Below are 20,161 nucleotides of genomic sequence, written 5' to 3'. Positions count from 1 at the left end.
TTCAAGAAGGCACACTCCACTGAGACGGATCTCCTCGCGGTGACTGAGTCCCTCCGTGCTGCCAGAGCCTCGTCCCTCTCATCGGTTCTCATTCTCCTCGACCGGTCCGCAGCATTTGACACGGTGAACCACCAGATCCTCCTTGCCACTCTTGCCGAACTTGGCATCGCTGAATCTGCTCTTTCCTGGTTCACATCCTACCTGATGAACCACACCTATCAAGTGACATGGAATGGCTCCTTGTCCAAACCTTGCACGCTTGAAACTGGTGTCCCTCAAGGCTCTGTACTGGGGCCTCTTCTGTTCTCCCTCTATACCAGATCTCTGGGCTCTGTAATTACATCACACAGCTTTTCCTATCACTGCTATGCTGACAACACTCGCTTTTTCTCTCTTTCCCCTCATCTGATAAAGCCCTGATTGCAACACGCATATCGTAATGTCTGGCGGACGTCAGCACCTGGACAACTGCCCATCACCTGAGGCTTAACCTCAATAAAACCGAGCTCCTCCTAATCCCAGGGAAAAATTGCCCACACATGGACTTACTGGTCACCGTTGAGAACATCACTGTATCTCCTTCTCCTCCTCCTTCTCCAACTGCCAGAAACCTCGGTGGGGTATTGGACACTCAGTTTGCTGCACCGCAAACATCACTGCGGTGGCCCGATCCAGCTTCTAGTCCAATCACTGGTCATCTCCTGCCTCGACTACTGCAACTCACTCCTGGCTGGACTTCCTGCCTCTGCGATTAAACCCTTGCAGTGCATCCAGAATGCGGCAGCGCGCCTTGTGTTCAACCTACCGAAGTTCTCCCATGTGACCCCCCTCTTCCGGGACCTCCACTGGCTCCCTGTAGTAGCTCGCATCAAATTTAAGACGATGGTACTGGCATACAGGGCAGTCGATGGAACTGCCCCTGCCTACCTCCAAGCATTGGTAAAGCCACACACCCCAGCTCGATCCCTCCGCTCAACTATCTCAGCTTGACGTCTGGGCGGCTGATGGGCGGCAGTAGCTCAGGAGGTAGAGCGGGTTGGCTGGTAACCTGAAGGTTGCTGGTTCAATCCCCGGCTCCTCCTAGCTGAGTGTCGAGGTGTCCTTGAGCAAGGCACCTAACCCTGACTGTTAGCTCCCGACGAGCTGGCTGTCGCCTTGCATGGTTGACTCCGCCGTTGGTGTGTGAATGTGTGCGTGAATGGTGAATGTGAGGCAACATTGTAAAGCGCTTTGGGTGGCCGATGGTCAGAAAAAGCGCTATATAAATGCAGTCCATTTACATTTACATTTACGTCTGGTACCTCCATCGCTAAGAGCTAGCAAAGGTCGATCAGGAAAGTCACAACTTTTCTCCGTTTTGAGACCTCATTGGTGGAACGAGCTCCCTGCCGTTCTCAGGACCGCAGAGTCGCTCACTACCTTCCGAAAAAGACTCAAGACTCACCTGTTCAGAGTCCACCTCGACTCTGCATAGCCACCCTCCCCCTTCTGGCCACCATTGTACATAGTATTGTATTGTGTTGTATTGTATTATAGTACTTAACTGTGTAGCAACTGCAGTAGCTGCTATCATTGCTGTAACACGGGGAATTGGTTAGCCTAGTGATTGTTGTACTTACACTTGTTTCTATGAACATCCTTACTGTACCGACAGCGATATATTGTTGCACTTCTTATGACAAATGTACTTATTGTAAGTCGCTTTGGATAAAAGCGTTTGCTAAATGCCCTAAATGTAAATGTAAATGTAAGTACAATACAATACAATACAAACAAATGTATCCATCCCACTATGGGCAATTTGTTTCATCAGCTTGTTGTCAACACAGTAATATAGAAACAACAAATAAATACATCAGAGATTAAATGAAATTAATATATAAATAAATAATGTTAAATAAACGATTGCGTTAAATGTCTCCACGTCTCACTGGTTGACTGAGTGACAATGTCTAAGGTTGCAAGTCAGAGCCCGCTCAGCTCATCACACCAGCCCTGTCAGAAGGCTGTCAGCTCCACACAGAGCGTTAGCATTATCTAGTTTATCTAAATAAACTAGATAAACTAGTTGGTAAAAGCAATATCAACATAAAGCTTTTGTATATTGTTTGTTGTGTGTTTATTTATCTTTGTCAGGGGTTTGGGTTAGGGTTAGCGCATGCTCGAGATATGTTCTGGGGGCAGTGAGCCGGAACTAGAAGGAGACTGTAGTCGTGTTGTTGTCGCCATCGGAAAACGAGAAACGGCGATTTATTTAAAAGGTGGCGTAGAAGATGGAGGAAGCCAGTGTCGTGCCAATGTAGTTACCCCCAATAAGAAGTGTATCATCATCAACACGCATTCAGTACACACTACGCTTCGATTTCCCTCTAGGCTGAATACATGTTTTTCTAAACGTTCAGTCATCAACGCTGTTGTAAAGTAGTAACTTTAACGCTAAATCCAATTCCAACTTGATTGACCGTAAACATGCACGCTTAATTAGTCTAGTGTTTAAATGTGGTCGATAGTGTTTAAATGTGGGCGATAGGGTTTAAATGTGGTCGATAGTGTTTGAATGTGGTCGATAGCGTGTAAATATGGTTGATAGTGTTTAAATATGGTCGATAGTGTTTGAATGTGGTCGATAGTGTTTAAATGTGGTCAATAGTGTTTAAATATGGTTGATAGTGTTTAAATGTGGTCTATAGTGTTTAAATGTGGGCGATAGTGTTTAAATGTGGTCGATAGTGTTTGAATGTGGTCGATAGTGTTTAAATATGGTTGATAGGGTTTAAATGTGGTCGATAGGGTTTAAATGTGGTCGATAGGGTTTGAATGTGGTCGATAGTGTTTAAATATGGTCGATAGTGTTTAAATGTGGTCGATAGGGTTTAAATATGGTCGATAGTTTAAATGTGGTCGATAGTGTTTGAATATGGTCGATAGGGTTTAAATGTGGTCGATAGGGTTTAAATGTGGTCGAGAGGGGTTTACATGTTTAAATGTGGTTGATAGGGTTTACATGTTTAAATGTGGTCGATAGTGTTTGAGTGTGGTCGCTAGTGTTTACATGTGGTCGATAGTGTTTAAATGTGGTCGATAGTGTGTAGGTGTGGGCGAGAGTGTTTAAATGTGGTCGATGGTGTTTAATTGTGGTCGATAGTGTTTAATTGTGGTCGATAGGGTTTACATGTTTAAATGTGGTCGATAGTGTTTATATATGGTCGATAGGGTTTACATGTGGTCGATAGGGTTTACATGTGGTCCATAGTGTTTAAATGTGGTCCATAGTGTTTAAATGTGGGCGATAGTGTTTAAATGTGGGCGATAGTGTTTAAATGTGGTCGATAGGGTTTACGTGTGGTCCATAGTGTTTAAATGTGGGTGATAGTGTTTAAATGTGGGCGATAGTGTTTACATGTGGTCGATAGGGTTTACATGTGGTCCATAGTGTTTAAATATGGTCGATAGTGTTTAAATGTGGTCGATAGTGTTTACATGTGGTCGATATTGTTTAAATATGATCGACAGTGTTTAAATATGGTCGATAGTGTTTAAATATGTTCTTTTCACTCACTCTCCACCTCATCCCTAACTCTCCACCTCAAGCTGGTGTGTAGTGAGCGTTCTGGCACCGATTGGCTGCCGTGCATCACCCAAGTGGGTGCTTCATATTGGTGGTGGTTAGTGAGGTCCCCCCTTCACTTTAGGCGTCTTTGAGTGTTATTAATTATTATTATTCTTCATGTTTAACCTCTGTTTTCCTTTTATTCCTAGTCTGTTTTACATAGTTTTGAATGATGACTATATGCTCTGTAAGGTGACCTTGGGTGTCTTGAAAGGCGCCTCTAAATTAAATGTATTATTATTATTATTAATGCTATCAATTTAATAATATTGGGGTCTTAATCCGACAATGCGAAACCCGATTTGATTTTCGATTTTAGCCCGACTATGGTGTATACATGCACCAATAATCAAATTATAGTCGGACTAACCCAATAATCGATTTTCATGTAAGTGCGTTTTGATGACACTCAAGAAAATCAAATTATTGGGTTAGTTCAAAGGACCCGGTTCTGGTAGTGAGAAACATGGCTGGCTGCTAAATTCATCATGGCAGGTATCTAGTCTAGTATGTCAAACTGAAAGGGTTCAGCCACTGCCATATTGCTTATTGGACAGGTTGGTTCAGTTGATCCTACACCTCAAACATACAACCTTATCACGTGGTGCAGCTTCACTTTATTTTGTTGTTCTTGCTTGAATAAGTTTATTGTTTTCCTCTCGTCTTTGGTAGAATATCATTATTTATATACAAAAAAACAATATTCTCATTGTAATTAATCTAATTGAAATTATTAGGGAACTTCACAAGGCCAATCTGTATACGCCTTTATTGGTTCCCATAAAAATATAAAATGCCACACATAACAGCATAACAAAGAAAACAAACAAACGAGACAACTTCCTCTCAGGTGACGTTACACGTGACGTCACCACGGTAATGGTCTTCACCCATTAATGGAATATACGTAGATGGAGAAGTGCCGATATAACTCAGAAGAGATACAATGTTGCGTGAATACTGGAGCCGACTGCAGGGACTATGAAAACCCTGACAATACTGTAATCCAGGAATGTTTGGATTATGGAATTTACCAAAGTAATGGATTTGGATGGGTAACAAAAGCTATATCAGAATAGGGTAAGTAATAGAAGAGTGACTTCTACTCCTTTAAGTAATGTTCCAATTGTTTTTTTTCCTGTAATAGAGGACCTTCTTTTAGAAATACAACAAGAACAGGAATAACTGTCAAATTTTGCTGCAGGTTCCTGCCCATGTAGGAATCAAAGGGAATGAGGGAGCAGACAAAACGGCCAAAATAGCAACAAAAATGAATAATATAATAGATATGCCTTCTGGTAAAGCAGCATTGAAGCTAAAGCAATATTAAAATAAAATAAGTAATAAAAAAGTGGCAAGATAGATGGGACGGAGAAATGATTGGAAGAAATTATTATAATATACAAAGAAATGTAGGTGCGCATGGTGTTAAAGGGAAAAATAGAAGGGAGGGAGCAGTGCTTACAAGAATGAGAATAGGACATACAAGACTAAATACAACTTTATTATTAATAGGGAAAAGGGGAACCGATGGGTGTGAATATGGAAAACAGAAACTGTGGAACGTGTATTGATGGAGTGTGAGAGATACATAGAGAATAGAATGATGTTGGCTGATAAATTGCAGAGAGCAGGAAGAACGTGGCGTCTAGGTGGCATACAGCAGGAGAGGGTGTAAGGGTGTATCACTTAGAAGGCAGCGATGAAATAGAAGGGGACAGGATTAATTGAAATAATTTAGAATTTATATAGCCTAACCCCCCCCCCCCCCCTATGTACCCACTTACTTATTTATTTATCCGTTTCCTTTTTTCTTTTCTTGTAATAACTAATCCTAGAAAAATACATAAATGCTGTTGTTACATACTCCGATACAGCTGGTGGCGGTATGCACCAAGAAAGCTATGGTTACTACCCGCCAATAAACAAAAATGAAAAAGAAGAAGAAGTAGTAGCAGAGGAAGAAGAAGAAGAAGAAGAAGACGAAGACGTCACCATTGAGCTTCCTCGTCGCTTCCGGGTCGCCATGTTGATGCGGGGAGGATTACATCAGTGCTCCTGAGAGTTGGACGGGTCATGGCGTGTTACTGTCAAATCAACGCCAGATGAACGCGGAAAGTCACCATTAAGGTAAGTCCACTGTTCACAATCGGTCGAATAAAGACAATGCTTTATATACATAGACTCTGTCACGAGATGACCTTGTGTAAACTCTGGACTAAGTTCATACTAAACCGCTAGCACGATGCTAACGATGATGCTAACGCTCTGTGCGGAGCTGACAGCCTTCTGACAGGGCTGGTGTGATGAGCTGAGCGGGCTCTGACTTGCAACCTTAGACACTGTCACTCAGCCAACCAGTGAGACGTGGAGACATTTAACGCGATAGTTAAAAGTAGAGAAATTATTTGAAAGTGTGGATGTTTTAAACACAGAGAAGTGAAGTGGCAGATGTCTCATAATGGACCTCCAGGACATCAGACATCGTGTCGGAGTGGTCGGGAGATAACAATGTTATACACCATTACTAATCAGCAGGTCATATTGTTGGAAGACCTCATACAACCATATGTACGCGGTGATTCCACACCAGAGGAAGGGGTCGTCGCTATTGGTTAAAACAAGTTGTCTCTGTCTATACAGTATGTCATTAATTATTCTTCTTCTTCATGTTTAACCTCTGTTTTCCTTTTATTCCTAGTCTGTTTTACATAGTTTTGAATGATGACTATATGCTCTGTAAGGTGACCTTGGGTGTCTTGAAAGGCGCCTCTAAATTAAATGTATTATTATTATTATTATTATACAGTTTGGTTCGAGAACCAGGAGTTGGTGGAAAGGCAGTCAGAAGAATGCTGAGCCGGCTCTTCAGGCTGCACGGCCTGCTGGTCGCATCCCACCCACTGGAAGTGATAGTGGGAACCATCGCTATCACAGTGTGTCTCATGTCCTTGAACAGCTTCGTGGCCAGTAGCCAGGTGTGCCGCTGGGATGAGTGCCCAAAACGTCAGGAGGTGAGGCGTTAAGGTCGAGCTTCTTTATAGGATGATGTTAACGTTAAAGTAAGATGATGGCTCATGTCCTTATTTGTTCCTAATCTTCCAGAAAATTGCGAGCAGCGATGTCATCATGTTGACCGTCACGCGCTGCATGGCCATCGTCTACATATACTTTCAGTTCAAGAACCTCCGTCAACTGGGCTCCAAATACATCCTTGGTAAGTGTGAGGGAGACCTGCTTACCTTCTTGATCTAATGAATATGTTGCCCTCAATGTGATCCTTTTAATTGTTCCACATTGATGATCATTAAGTTTCTCTTTCTGGATCTCTTTAGGTATTGCAGGGTTATTCACTGTATTCTCCAGCTTTGTGTTTAGTACAGTGGTCTTTCACTTCTCCGGGAAAGAGCTGACTGGTCTCAAGTGAGTATAAATATTAGCAAGTTGTAAATCACGAACGTAACAACTTGTTTCTAAAAGTTGAGTGCCATGCTTGTAGCCTGGTCCTACCAGACTCTCGTACTTCATTTAATTTGCACAGAGAGTCTAGACCTACTCAAGTGACAAACGTTAACTCACTTGAAGGCGGGTCTGATGCAGTTTAAAACTATTGAATCTGACCAGTGCCACTCTGGATCTGCCATAACCAATCGCTCACGTTTGGCCGGGAATCACGTTGCGCGCAGGCTGTAAACAAACCAAACACCGTGCGTGAAGATGTCCATCAAAGAGAGCTGACTTTAACGCCATTGCTCTCAGCCACTACCTCTGTTCGCTGATTGGACGGAGAAAACCCACTAACATACCGCAGACCCAGACCTAGTACTGAAGGGAAGTACGTAGGCGGGCGGAGCCAGGCTACCATGCTTGATGCTCTAAGTTAGAATGGGGAATATCTGTTAATTTAGATTTGTTTTATGATTCCATTAAGGTTAGATTAATATATTGAAATAATCCATCCCTTGTTCAGAAAACGTTCAACCGTTTGTCTATGCAGTAAGCATAGAGCGAGGAAAACTGAAAGATAATATAATTGACTTGGTGGTAATTTGAGCACTGCTAAATGTGTACATAATATTATCCATCTTGTCCTGCAGTGAAGCCCTTCCATTCTTTCTCCTGCTCATCGACCTGTCCAAAGCTTGTGCTTTGGCCAAATTTGCCCTCAGCTCAAATTCTCAGGTAAGAAATCCTGCTTGTTTTGACCTGATTTTGTCTGAATTGTTTTCTAAATGCTGTAACACAGTGTGACCTTCCCCCTTAGGAGGAGGTTAGGGAGAACATTGCCCATGGCATGTCCATCCTGGGCCCCACCTTCACCCTGGACGCTCTTGTGGAGTGCCTGGTCATCGGAGTGGGGACCATGTCAGGTATTCTGTGTGGCCTTTCAGAAGTTCTCTCAATATGTTTTGAGAAGAAGTGCACTTCAAGGGAGTCCTGTAAAAAACACCCAGTTTAGCAATTCCTTATGCTGTTTCATAGAGTGAAGGGTTTAGACCAGGGTCTACTGCAATTTGAGCTTTTATAACAACATAACTGAACTGAACATAACTGAAATGTGTATGCATAAAGCTTTGTGACCAACCATTATAAACACACGCTTTAGCAATCCCTACAGCTATACATTTTTTTTATAATGCAGCAAACAAATAAACCATATGTTCCATGTTTTAAAACTTAAACTTGGACACTTGGGCCATTGGTGTTCTAGAAGGAAAGGCTATAGCCTTGGACATGCCCATGTTTGACCTTTCTGTGGTCATCTTGTTAAGGGTGAATATCGTATTAATGTAATCTTTTCATCTTACAGGCGTTCCTCAGCTGGAGATAATGTGCTGTTTTGGCTGCATGTCCGTCCTGGCCAACTACCTGGTCTTCATGACCTTCTTCCCTGCATGCGTCTCCCTGGTCCTGGAGGTAACCATGTCCAAACAACAGCTACAGAGTAGGAAAACAAGTGGCTGAAGAGCCCAGTCAAAGTGGTGGTACTTCTGAGGAAGGTTCTCAGTTTGTTTTGTAGTTGTCCAGGGAATGTCGTGAGGGTCGCCCTGTCTGGCAGCTGAGCCACTTCGCTCGTGTGTTGGAGGAAGAGGAGGTCAACAAGCCGAACCCAGTCACTCAGAGGGTGAAGATTATCATGGTGAGTCTGATTATTGCTAGGACATATAGGGCTGCAACCATGAGTTGATGGACAGAACATTAGTCTAATATTTTTTTTTATAATCTATCATTACAAAGTAGAATTTCAAAGATTTTGCGACTTGATTCTACAGAAATTCTTATTTGTTCATGGTTAATGCCCAACCTTATAAAAGAAATACCTATTTTCTTCTTGGCTGCTTATCAGTTAAAGCAAACGAATGTAAGACGTGACTTTGGACTATGGTAACTTGTGATGTCCTTTTGTTTTGAATGTGAAAATGATGGTTAGTGGCAGAACTAGAATCATTTTTCTAAGCATGTTCAAAAGCAGTGGTTGTTCCTATGCTTGTTACCTGCCACTGATTACAAGTGAGACCGTGGCTGTGTCTCCCCAGTCCCTGGGCCTGGTGCTGGTCCACGCCCACTCTCGATTAGCTACCAACCAGCTGGGGCACAACCGTACTTCGGAGGAAGGGCCCCTCGCCAGCAGGCTGGGCTCTGGAGATCGAATGTGGCCCGGGGAGCTTGGCAGGTGAGTTCAGGCCATCTGGTTCTGTGTTGGTAAGCGCCAACTATTCAGCGTGCGTTCGTTTTTGATTTATAAGATGTTTCATTCACACAACTGCTACAAACATTTGTGTACTCGTGACCCCATCTAGGAAATGCATTTTTAATATGTCTGAGTTGAAATACAGACTCAGACCGTTGACACTACGTCTGCATGGTATATCGAAAATGTATCGTCATCGCGCTATCAACGCTTGCGATAGACGTGCCACAAAGATTAGTTCAACTTCGATAAAATGTAGTCTACGCCAGGGTGCACAGGTCAATCTTTTGAGACTCGCCCGCACCCGCAAAATTCAGCACCAGATCCGACCTGTCACCCGTGATAATATCCAAATTAAATCCACACTCGCCCGGACCTGTTAATATTTGGCCCGTTACCCGACCGATGCCTGCGATAATTAACACACAAGTTGGCCCTGCGGTCTTCGGTGACGGTTTCAGTTCAAACCATACAATGCTGGGGGAAGCACTGCAGTTTAAGTTGAGACATTGCAGTTGGAGTGATATGTCAATGACAATTTCATTTTGTAACAATATCAGTAAATGTTAAAGGGGCCAAGGTGCAGGGCTCCAGACTAACTTTTTCACAGGTAACACTGGTGCCACCTAGCTTTTCATTTAGTAGCACCAAAACAAATTAGGTAGCACCATATTTATTTTTTTGTGAACGGGAGTTCCTCTTTCGTGATGTTATAGGCGGTGTTAAACTTGATGATCATTTCTTCATTCTCCGCTGAGCGATTGCTCTCATCTATCCTATTAAATGAGGTGGGGAGGGGCTGGGGGCTTCGTGTGATGCAACAGTAGGGGTGCAATGGATCAGAAAACTCACGGTTCGGATCGTGTCACGTTTTTGAGTCACGGGTCGGATCATTTTCGGATCAACAACAGCAAAAAAGATAACGAGACAAATGTGACTTTAAATAAAATCTTAAAATGTGTAAAAACAAAATAAAGTTAAAAATTTGGTATTAATCCTGCTTCCTTTAAGCATAGTCAATATTTAAAAAAATTGCAATCTGAGGCATTATTCCTTCTTTTTAACATGGATAGTAAATAATCCCTAACTCTGGATTTACAACTTTAAATTCAGGATGTCTGCATTGCCTGGGGAGAGTTTAGAGACTACACTCTCCCACGACAATGCAGACATCCTCATCTTCTTTTTTTTTCATCAAGTATGGTAGCGAAATACAGTTCTGTCGTGTTTTATTTGGCATTTTGTAAATCCATTGTTTTCAGTTGGAAGACTCATTGCCCATTGCAAGGGTCATTTCGCTCGGTTCTAGTCCTACTGTTGATACGGAGAACCGAGCGAAAAGACTACAACCAAACATAAATATGACTGCTTCCGGTTCCGGTTTCCGGTTAAAAAACAACAGCTTTTTTTTATCAGCTGATCCGCGGATCACTTGCGTACCGAACAGTGAGGGTTGATCCGTACGGATCACAGGAAACCCGTGAACCGTTGCACCACTAAACAACAGCCTCATTTGTTTCCTTTGGCACATTTTTATTTTCTTAAAATAATCGACTATCGACCGCTTCATATTGTATCTGCTTTGTTTACTTTTTTGTGCGTGCTGCGTGCGCAGCAAGACTGTGCACGTGTAGTGGGCAGACCATAGACTGTAAAAGGTGCAGATAGACAGGCAGGCAGAGAGAGACAGGGAGCGAGAGAGAGTAGTGGACTCGTAGGAATGAGCCAGAAAGTAAGATTTTATTATCAACCACAACCGCGGGGTTGGGAGAGAAAGAAAAAAAACGAACGATTTTTCTTTTTTCAATCGTCCTCCTGCAAGTAGCACCGGAGCGACCTCATTCAATTTTAACTTGCACCTTAAGAAATTAGGTCGCATATGCGACCTAATAGGTCGCACTCTGGAGCCTTGCCAAGGTGACTTATGGCCAGCATTGCAGATGTAGCTGTATTTTTCCCAAAGAAATAATGTTTGAATGGAAACAATGCACTTATTTTTTAAACATTTATTTTTAAGTAGAGTGAACCATAACATTAAATATCACAAGTGATATCGTTATCTTAATATAGAATAATGCTATCGAATATTGCATGTTTTCCTAATACCGGTCCGTGCAGCCCTAGTTGACGCGTATGGATTCTAGGAAAGACGATCTGAACACATTAAAAACCTAATTTTTATGTTGTGTTAAATTAGACCTCGGTTTTTATTGTGTTAGTATTTTCTCAGAACTAAGAGCTCCCAACCCTTCATGTCCCTCAGCATGGACCTCCTGGAGCAGGCGGTCAGCCTGCTGCTTGCCCTGCTGCTGGCCCTCAAGTACGTCTTCTTTGAGCCGAGCGATGCAGAGTCCTCCCTGTCCATCACTAGCCCCATCATGGGCCCCCACAGAGGGGCCCCAGAGAGCTGCTGCAGGCAGGACCCCGCGGCCCTCATAACTCCCCGGATCCCCGGGGGGGCTAAGCCACTGGCCACCAGCGGCCCCGCCTGGCCGGCCTGGCCCTGGGAGACCCCGAGCTGCCAGCCTGGGAGTGGCCTCACAGAGAAACGTTAGTTTGGCACTCAGAACATCACGCTCACAGAGTATGATGATAGGTGCGATGTCTGATGTTTCCGGAGTGGGATATCCCGAGCGACCTAACTTTTATATGTTGTCGAGTAGTGTTCTCACATTATTCCAACAATGTTCAAAACCAATCAATGGCGTCGTATTCCTCTACCGTCGAACATCTGTGGAAATATGCGAAACCGTAGAGATCCCATGTATTGATGTGATATTTTAGATTGACCCATCTCACTACGACGTGCTGCTTTGACATGCCAGCCACAGAGCTAATGGGTACAGTTTCGATACAACAAGGTACAAAGCGCTCACCAAGTTATTTTTAGTTATTTCTATGATTTGTTTTGACTACGGATAACAGCGCTGGGCTTCCCCACATAACATTTTCAACAGCTGTTTGGGAAGTCACTCATATAATGGTAAGTTAGCAAGTTATCGCTATGTTACTTTGGCTAATTCAAACAGATTGAGCGAATAGTGGCAGAAATACATATTATGCCTATAAGTTATTATGGAATGTTTTGCCTGGTTGCTATGGGAGATTACAGTGTAAACTGTATTATAATAGAACATTGCTTTTCTCTCTATGTTTTGGTTTTCAGTTTCCAGAGGAAAGGCGACTGAGGCCAAAGTGTTCCCAGAGCAGAACGGCTGCTGTGGATCAGTCCCAGTGGACTCGACCCCCTCCTACTCCTCCTCCTCCTCCTCCCCCTCCCCCTCCTCCTCCCCCTCCCCCTCCTCCTCCTCCTCCCCCTCCCCCTCCTCCTCCTCCCACCTCTGTGGATCAGTCCCAGTGGACTCTGCAGCAGGGACTCCTGCATCGACCCCCTCCTACTCCTCCTCCTCCTCCTCCTCCTCCCACCTCTGTGGATCAGTCCCAGTGGACTCTCCAGCAGGGACTCCTGCATCTACCCCATCCTCCTCTGAGGACGAAGACCCCCGCAGCCTTGACGAGTGTCTAGACATCCTGGCTGATCCACAGGTGAGGTAGAAAGCAGAGAAAATATGTTTTGGGAAATCTGGCTTAGATTTCTCATTGAGCCATCATTCAGTCTGTACAATTTGAGTAATTAAGTCTGTCTCAATGTTTAACAACATTTGTAATTGTATAACTATTTTATTATAATGTGACATTGAGACAATAAACTATTACCAGCAAAAGTTAGTCATTTGTGAACAATGAATGCATATGTGTCTACACGCAAACCAGATATTTGCGGTTGTGTTTTGTTTTCATCCTAATTGTTGTGGTTCATCCACTGCCATGACCCTGACAGAGAGGGGCCGGACATCTCAGCGACGCAGAGGTGCAGAAGCTGGTGACCTCCCGCGATATCCTGGCCTACAGGCTGGAGGCGGTGCTGCAGGACGCAGAGCGGGGCGTGGCCATCAGGAGGGACATGCTGTCCTCCAGACTGCCAGTCCCAAACGCCCTGGACCGGCTGCCCTTCAGGCACTACGACTACTCCAAGGTGAGCCTGCTGGCGCACTGCATGCTTCAAGAATCAACTTACTGTATGTTGTACATCCTGGCACTCAAAAAATGTACTCAGTTGTGTAGCATCTTATCCTAGCTATCTTTGTTGTGTACGGGGAATGGGTTAATCTAGTGATTGGTGGTGCATGGCACTACTGTACTGCTCTACCGACCGCCATATATTGTTGTTTCTCCTTCTTCTGACCAATGTACTTATTGTAAGTCGCTTTGGATAGGATTTAGGGCATCTGCTAAATACCCTAAATGTAACCGTAACAACCTGGCCTCACAGGAATCCGTGAAATGACCACGGACGCTTAACTCAAAATCCGTGGTGGCCTCACGGAATCACTTAAATTGTCTGACGTGCCAACGGAATTTTCTCCAATGCATATATATGGGCATCTTGTCTTCGTTAAGACGGGGATCTGTGTGTGTGCCACGGAATATGAGTGTCACTAACTTGCATTGGTGCAAAATCCGTGGGCATATCACGGAAATTGGCGTGTTTCCGTGAGGAGGATTCAACGGATTTTGAGTTGAGCGTCCGTGGTCATTTCACGGATTCCTGTGAGACCAGGTAGAAACGTAAATGTAAAAGTCAAGTGGTGGCCAAGACCTCATCAAAGATGTATAAGGAATGTATTTAAAGAAAATTGTAATCCTTTTAAAATTGTTATTCATTACAATTAGAGAGTTGGATAGCTTAAATGGTGTGTTCCAAGGGTTTCCAATAAAGGGAATCAAAAGTTAACATTGACTCGTCCACCCTGAACATGGAGGGCCAATCAAATTCTACCTCTCCTCATGTCTCATCGTGTGTCCTGCTGCAGGTGATGGGTAACTGCTGTGAGAACGTCATTGGCTACATGCCGGTACCAGTGGGTGTGGCCGGGCCGCTCTTAATGGACGGAGCACAGTTCCACGTCCCCATGGCGACCACCGAGGGCTGTCTGGTAGCCAGCACCAACAGGGGATGCAGGACTCTATGTGTAGGTGATGGAGAGCCACGTCATTGTGATGTTAAAAGATAAGATCTCCTCACTAGATTAATCCCAGATGGAAATAAGGATGTCACATGGAAAGGAAACGCTAATCATTAATCAGAATTAAGAATGGGTGAAATATTTTAATAAGAATTCCAAAAATAGGAATTTCAATTGAGAGTAGGAAACATTGTTTTAGGGACAGGATTGCTAAGCTGCACACTTTTTTGCACGCTACCTTATAGTCTTCAATGAATGAATGAGTGTGGATTATACACAGGCTTTACTCTCGCTTTATTCCAACTTGATTGAATGGGTGCGGGCGTGGCGCTTATTGGGTCTCATACCTACTGTATAAATGCATTTTAAAGGTATCCTTACCAACAGGATGGATGGATGGATGTAAAATGTGAACAGTATAGGGAATGGTACTACAGCTTAAATAATAATGCAGATGTATTGTTATTCTATTTTCTTTAGCTCTTGCTCTCAATCAAAGGCAAAGCCATTTGAATGAATGGTATGCATGTTTCAGCCTCGTCCAACCCATCAAATAATTGATGGATGAATAGACAGAAAGATGACCTCAATCACAGTACGCCCATTCATCCTCCGGTATGTACCATTCTAACCTGTTCCCTAATCCTACGGTGTCCTCGGTGCAGCTGAGCGGCGGGTGCAGCAGCAGGGTGCTCTCTGATGGGATGACCAGGGGCCCCGTGGTGAGGCTGGCCTCCGCCTGCAGGGCCGCAGAGGTCAAAGCCTGGCTGGAGACCACCGACGGCTTCTGTGGGATGAAGGAGGCCTTCGACCAGACTAGCAGGTCAGCACCCATACTGTAGTACTGGTGGAGGAGGCCTCAGAGCAGACCTGAGGTCAGCACTCTCACTGTAGTACTGGTGGAGGAGGGCTCAGAGCAGACCTGAGGTCAGCACACTCACTGTAGTACTGGTGGAGGAGGCCTCAGAGCAGACCTGAGGTCAGCACTCTCACTGTAGTACTGGTGGAGGAGGGCTCAGAGCAGACCTGAGGTCAGCACACTCACTGTAGTACTGGTGGAGGAGGGCTCAGAGCAGACCTGAGGTCAGCACACTCACTGTAGTACTGGTGGAGGAGGCCTCAGAGCAGACCTGAGGTCAGCACTCCTTTTGTTATTTGAATCCCACATGTAAAATGGTCTTAAACAGTTATACTAACTAAAGCATATAAAAGCATGAAGGAAAAATTCTGTATTATAATAATATATAAATAATAATAATAGAGATGTGTTCCTGCAGGCCTAAACGCTGATCCACCTTGTAGGATGTGTGGGGGCTAAATCCTCATTTGTGTTTCCGTGTGTTTCTGTTTAGGTTTGCCCGCCTGGAGAAGCTGCATGTTGGCCTGGCCGGGAGGAACCTGTACATCCGCTTCCAGTCGCAGACCGGGGACGCCATGGGCATGAACATGCTCTCCAAGGTCTGTAGGGCTGGGTTCCAATAACGGAATACACATTTCAAACACATCTGTGTGATATTAAAAATCTTTTACACATTTTAAACATATTTTTAAACATCTGTGTCCATTTTTTAAAGATATTTTTATCCTTTAACACATTATAACATCTTTATCCCTTTAAAAATCTATCTGTAAACTGCCAGTTTAGCCAAATTTTCGCTCATCTCTACTTTAGTGGGCGCAATGAGCACAGGCTTTTATTTATTTATTTATTTTCTCACATTACACCCCCCCTGAAGAGTTCTGGCGCCTCCTAGGGGAGGTGTGCCCCACAGTTTGAAAAAACTTGGGTTACCCATTCAAGGTTCTCTCTATCCCAGTGTGCTGCTCAGATCTGTTCAGATTTTGTCCTTTCATTACATTCCTTGTTAGAGCACTTCCTTGACTTCTGTACAGAATCTGATGCAAATAAGATATAATGTAAGCCTGACAGGTGGTTGGCAACTTAAGAATTCCATTATGAATTAGCCTATTTATTAAAGCTTTTTTGAATTTAAGAAGAGTGCCTTGGTCAGCCTATCTTTTTAGAAAGGCTGTTGGTCATGTTTGATTAAAAAAGTACATTCATGTTACAGCTTTGGGGTCAATTCTTAGTCTATACATTACGATTTTTAATAATGCACCAGATTAGAGGGTTCCTTGTACAATTTACAGCATTAGCTCTATGAGAATATATTTCATATCCAAGCAAAATACGTATTGCAACTAAAATATCACTAACTGAATTGGATCGAATCGGCATTAATCGATTCCGGACCTTTTGAATCGGAATCGAATAAATTCGGGGAAATCAGTGCCGATACTCAGCCCTAAGGTCCAACAAAATCAGTCCATAACATCAATGCATGTTCCACAGGCTCTCGCACACTGCTGTGGTTTGTTGGTTAGAACCAATGAAAGATGTCTTTAAATGGTGCTGTAGCAATGGTGGAATCCCTTATTCTTCTCTTTGTCTATTATTGGTAGTATTGGACCCCTTCTGCTACAGAACCATTTCTCTAAAGGCTCTGGGAGCCTGTAGGCGGTCCCTGCAGGGTTACGTGTGTGTCATGTCTCCCCTCCGCCCCCCTCCAGGGTACAGAGCAGGCACTGCAAAGCCTCCAGCAGCAGTACCCCGACGTGGAGGTCCTGTCCGTCAGCGGGAACTACTGCACGGACAAGAAGCCCGCCGCCATCAACTGGATCCTGGGCCGGGGCAAGGCGGCCGTGTGCGAGGCCACCATCCCGGCCAGGGTGGTGCGAGAGGTACCTGGACGATGTTCTGTGATCCAATGTTCATTCAACTGCAAATGCTCTGGTCCCGGTTTTCTATGTCCCATTTTAATAGGTGCGCCGTAATAACCTCATAACCCTAATCTGGGGGTCACCCAGACAATTTCATGTTTGCCATGAAAACTCACACTTTTATTCAACAGTTTTCAGCGGTCCTAACATAATTGCATAAGGGTTTACTAATCATCAATAAGCCTTTTTACACGATGAGCTAAACAAAGTACCATTAGAACACAGTTGTGATGGTTGCTGGAAATGGGCTACACCTATGTAGATAAAAAGAAACAGGTGTACATAAAAAAATCTGCAGTTTCCAGCTCGAATAGTCATTTACCCCATTAACAAGGTCTAGACTGTATTTCTGATTAATTTAATGGTATCTTAATTTCTTAATTCTTAGTGACAATTCTAAGTGACCCCAAATTGTTGAATGGTAGTTAATACGGCCTGTTGAGCCCTTTGAGACTAACTGTGATAAAGGGATACACAAATAAAATTGAACTGACATGACCTGCTACAGGTGTTGAAGACCAGCACGGCTGCCCTGGTTGACCTGAATATCAACAAGAACCTGGTGGGCTCGGTGATGGCGGGCAGCATCGGGGGCTTCAACGCCCATGCCGCCAACATCGTGGCCGCCATCTACATCGCCTGCGGACAGGTGAACACCAGAGTAATTCGGACACTAAGTCGCTTAACATAGGGTGTGGGTGTGGGTGTGGGTGTATGACACCTCATCCACTGCCAGGGCTTAGCACCCGCCTTGGTGATGCATTGCAGCAAGGCTGCACCAGAAGGCTTGCCACGCCATCATGGGTAACAAGGTCCAATGAGAGACCAGGGGATGATTAGGAGGCCAATGTTGGTACAGAAGCCTGGTTGGGCTTTGAACAGGACACCGGGGTTAGCCCCCTACTCTAGTGATGAGTACAGACACCGGGGTTAGCCCCCTACTCTAGTGATGAGTAGAGACACCGGGGTTAGCCCCCTACTCTAGTGATGAGTACAGACACCGGGGTTAGCCCCCTACTCTAGTGATGAGTACAGACACCGGGGTTAGCCCCCTACTCTAGTGATGAGTACAGACACCGGGGTTAGCCCCCTACTCTAGTGATGAGTACAGACACCAGGGTTAGCCCCCCTACTCTAGCGACGAGTGCTATAGTATCTTTAGTGACCACAGGGAGTCAGGGCCCTGGTTACCGTCTCATCTGAAGAGTTTGCTCTTGTACAAGACTGATTCTCGGTCCCTCAGCCAGGCCAGAGGGCTGAGCGCCCCCTGAAGGCCCCGTAGTGCAGGTTTCTGGTACACCCTCCTAACCTCTCTGACCCCCCCCCCTGCCCAGGACCCGGCCCAGACAGTGGGCAGCTCCAACTGCATCACCCAGATGGAGGCGTCGGGCCCCGGGGGAGAGGACCTCTACATCAGCTGCACCATGCCCTCCATCGAGCTGGGCACCGTGGGCGGCGGCACCAACCTGCCCCCGCAGCAGGCCTGTCTGCAGGTACTGAGCCTCAGGGGGGAGGAAACGGTCCTCTGGGAGGGGGCGCTAGTGGACAGTCATTAACGCGGCCGCTGGAGGGGAGACATGAAACCCAGTGATGGAGGATTCATGAAAATATGATCAAAATCTCAATGTCACCCAAGTGCAATATCCAAATCATTAAATAACATTTCTGACAGCATTATAAATGAAGAACCTTAGAGCTGTGGACATGAGACTGCAGCTCACAGCGCTGTGTAGGAACAGGAGAGGAGACTAACGATGTGTCCCTGGTCAGACTAACGATGTGTCCCTGGTCAGACTAACGATGTGTCCCTGGTCAGACTAACGATGTGTCCCTGGTCAGACTAACGATGTGTCCCTGGTCAGACTAACGATGTGTCCCTGGTCAGACTAACGATGTGTTCCTGGTCAGATGCTGGGGGTGCAGGGCTCTAGCCCGGGCCACCCGGGGGAGAACGCCCGCCAGCTGGCCCGTGTGGTCTGCGGTGCCGTGCTGGCGGGGGAGCTGTCGCTGATGGCCGCCCTGGCCGCCGGTCACCTGGTCAAAAGTCACATGACCCACAACAGGTACGTTTGGTTTTAAACGTGTCGTTTTTGAATACCTGATGCATCATCAGCAGGGTTGCTTATTTATTTATCATTTTGTCGTCTCTTCCATCCGTTAGATCTAAAGCCAACTTGTTGGAGACGCCAGCGCAGTCTTGAGGCAGAGTTGGAGACGAGAGTGTGATGAAGACAACAATAATACGGCGCTTTTCCCTTTTTTATTGCCATGGAGTTGTGAGTGCTGTACTGAATCCCGGTGAAGGAAACAAAGAATCTTAAAGTGACTTCGGAAAAAAGATCCCTACCTGTTCTTTTAAGGGAGTAGCAGAATGTTCCGGGTCAAGGAAACAGGAAGTGGAGACCACATCTCCCTGGAGTGGCAGTGAACACGTCCGGACTGAGCACTGCTCAGCGCTCGCTACATCTCAGTTATTGAGCACCTTTTTGTTTCGCCAAACAATCTAAAGCTGTGTGCAGACTTCACTGGATGCTGCTCACCATCCAATTAATCTTAACTTCTTGGTTTATTTTTGTTTGAATTGTAAACAAAAACCACTAATCTGCATATGAACTGCGTGTGCCACTTTATCTGCATATGAACACAGTGGTTGTGTGGGATTGTGTGTTCGGAAAGGCGTTGGCCTTTTCCCACCAAATACCTTGAATTTAACTCGGGATCAGTGATAGAACGGCACTAAGCAATCGATGTTACTAATGGAAAATATGTGCAGAAAATAATATTCTATTGTTCATGCCAGACCGATGTGATTGTTTACGCTGCTATTAATGTGAAAAGATGTATATTGTTTAACATATCAATTCTTTTTACACTACCACTGTATTGCCTTCATTTGTTCTGTCTGTTTTTAAATCATGTTGATGCATTGTAGGTTCAGCACACAACCCCATTGAGTGTTACCTAAAGGAGTATGTATGTAATTGGTGTGTCTATGGAAAATGCCCAATGAGCAAAGCCAACATTTTCTGACTTTTGTGATATCTCAACTCA

The 20,161-nt window shown here is 44.7% G+C and overlaps 1 protein-coding gene across 1 annotated transcript; it reads left to right on the top strand.

Annotated features, from left to right (window-relative positions):
• Positions 1 to 5,580: 5,580 nt before the first annotated feature.
• On the top strand, positions 5,581 to 19,571 carry LOC132456260 (3-hydroxy-3-methylglutaryl-coenzyme A reductase-like). The gene is made up of 21 exons (XM_060050588.1): positions 5,581 to 5,740; positions 6,420 to 6,624; positions 6,716 to 6,827; positions 6,946 to 7,033; positions 7,708 to 7,792; positions 7,875 to 7,980; positions 8,421 to 8,527; positions 8,631 to 8,750; positions 9,148 to 9,284; positions 11,566 to 11,852; positions 12,469 to 12,544; positions 12,755 to 12,848; positions 13,144 to 13,338; positions 14,177 to 14,335; positions 14,995 to 15,152; positions 15,682 to 15,787; positions 16,901 to 17,071; positions 17,619 to 17,759; positions 18,445 to 18,603; positions 19,019 to 19,173; positions 19,272 to 19,571. Exons 2-21 carry the CDS (start codon positions 6,463 to 6,465, stop codon positions 19,309 to 19,311), a joined length of 2,658 nt encoding a protein of 885 aa, XP_059906571.1. The 5' UTR covers positions 5,581 to 5,740; positions 6,420 to 6,462; the 3' UTR covers positions 19,312 to 19,571.
• Positions 19,572 to 20,161: the final 590 nt, after the last annotated feature.

Source organism: Gadus macrocephalus, chromosome 4 (genome assembly GCF_031168955.1).
Source record: "Gadus macrocephalus chromosome 4, ASM3116895v1".
In the NCBI taxonomy this organism is placed as follows: domain Eukaryota; kingdom Metazoa; phylum Chordata; class Actinopteri; order Gadiformes; family Gadidae; genus Gadus; species Gadus macrocephalus.
This window is presented reverse-complemented; position numbering and strand designations above follow the sequence as displayed.

What these genes read in the sequence shown, in the direction of transcription:
- LOC132456260 (XM_060050588.1), top strand. Translation starts at nt 6,463, where the DNA reads ATGCTGAGCCGGCTCTTCAGGCTGCACGGCCTGCTGGTCGCATCCCAC. An exon ending in AGTGCCCAAAACGTCAGGAG is followed by an intron (nt 6,625 to 6,715) that starts GTGAGGCGTTAA and finishes CTAATCTTCCAG; the next exon opens with AAAATTGCGAGCAGCGATGT. An exon ending in ACATCCTGGCTGATCCACAG is followed by an intron (nt 12,849 to 13,143) that starts GTGAGGTAGAAA and finishes TGACCCTGACAG; the next exon opens with AGAGGGGCCGGACATCTCAG.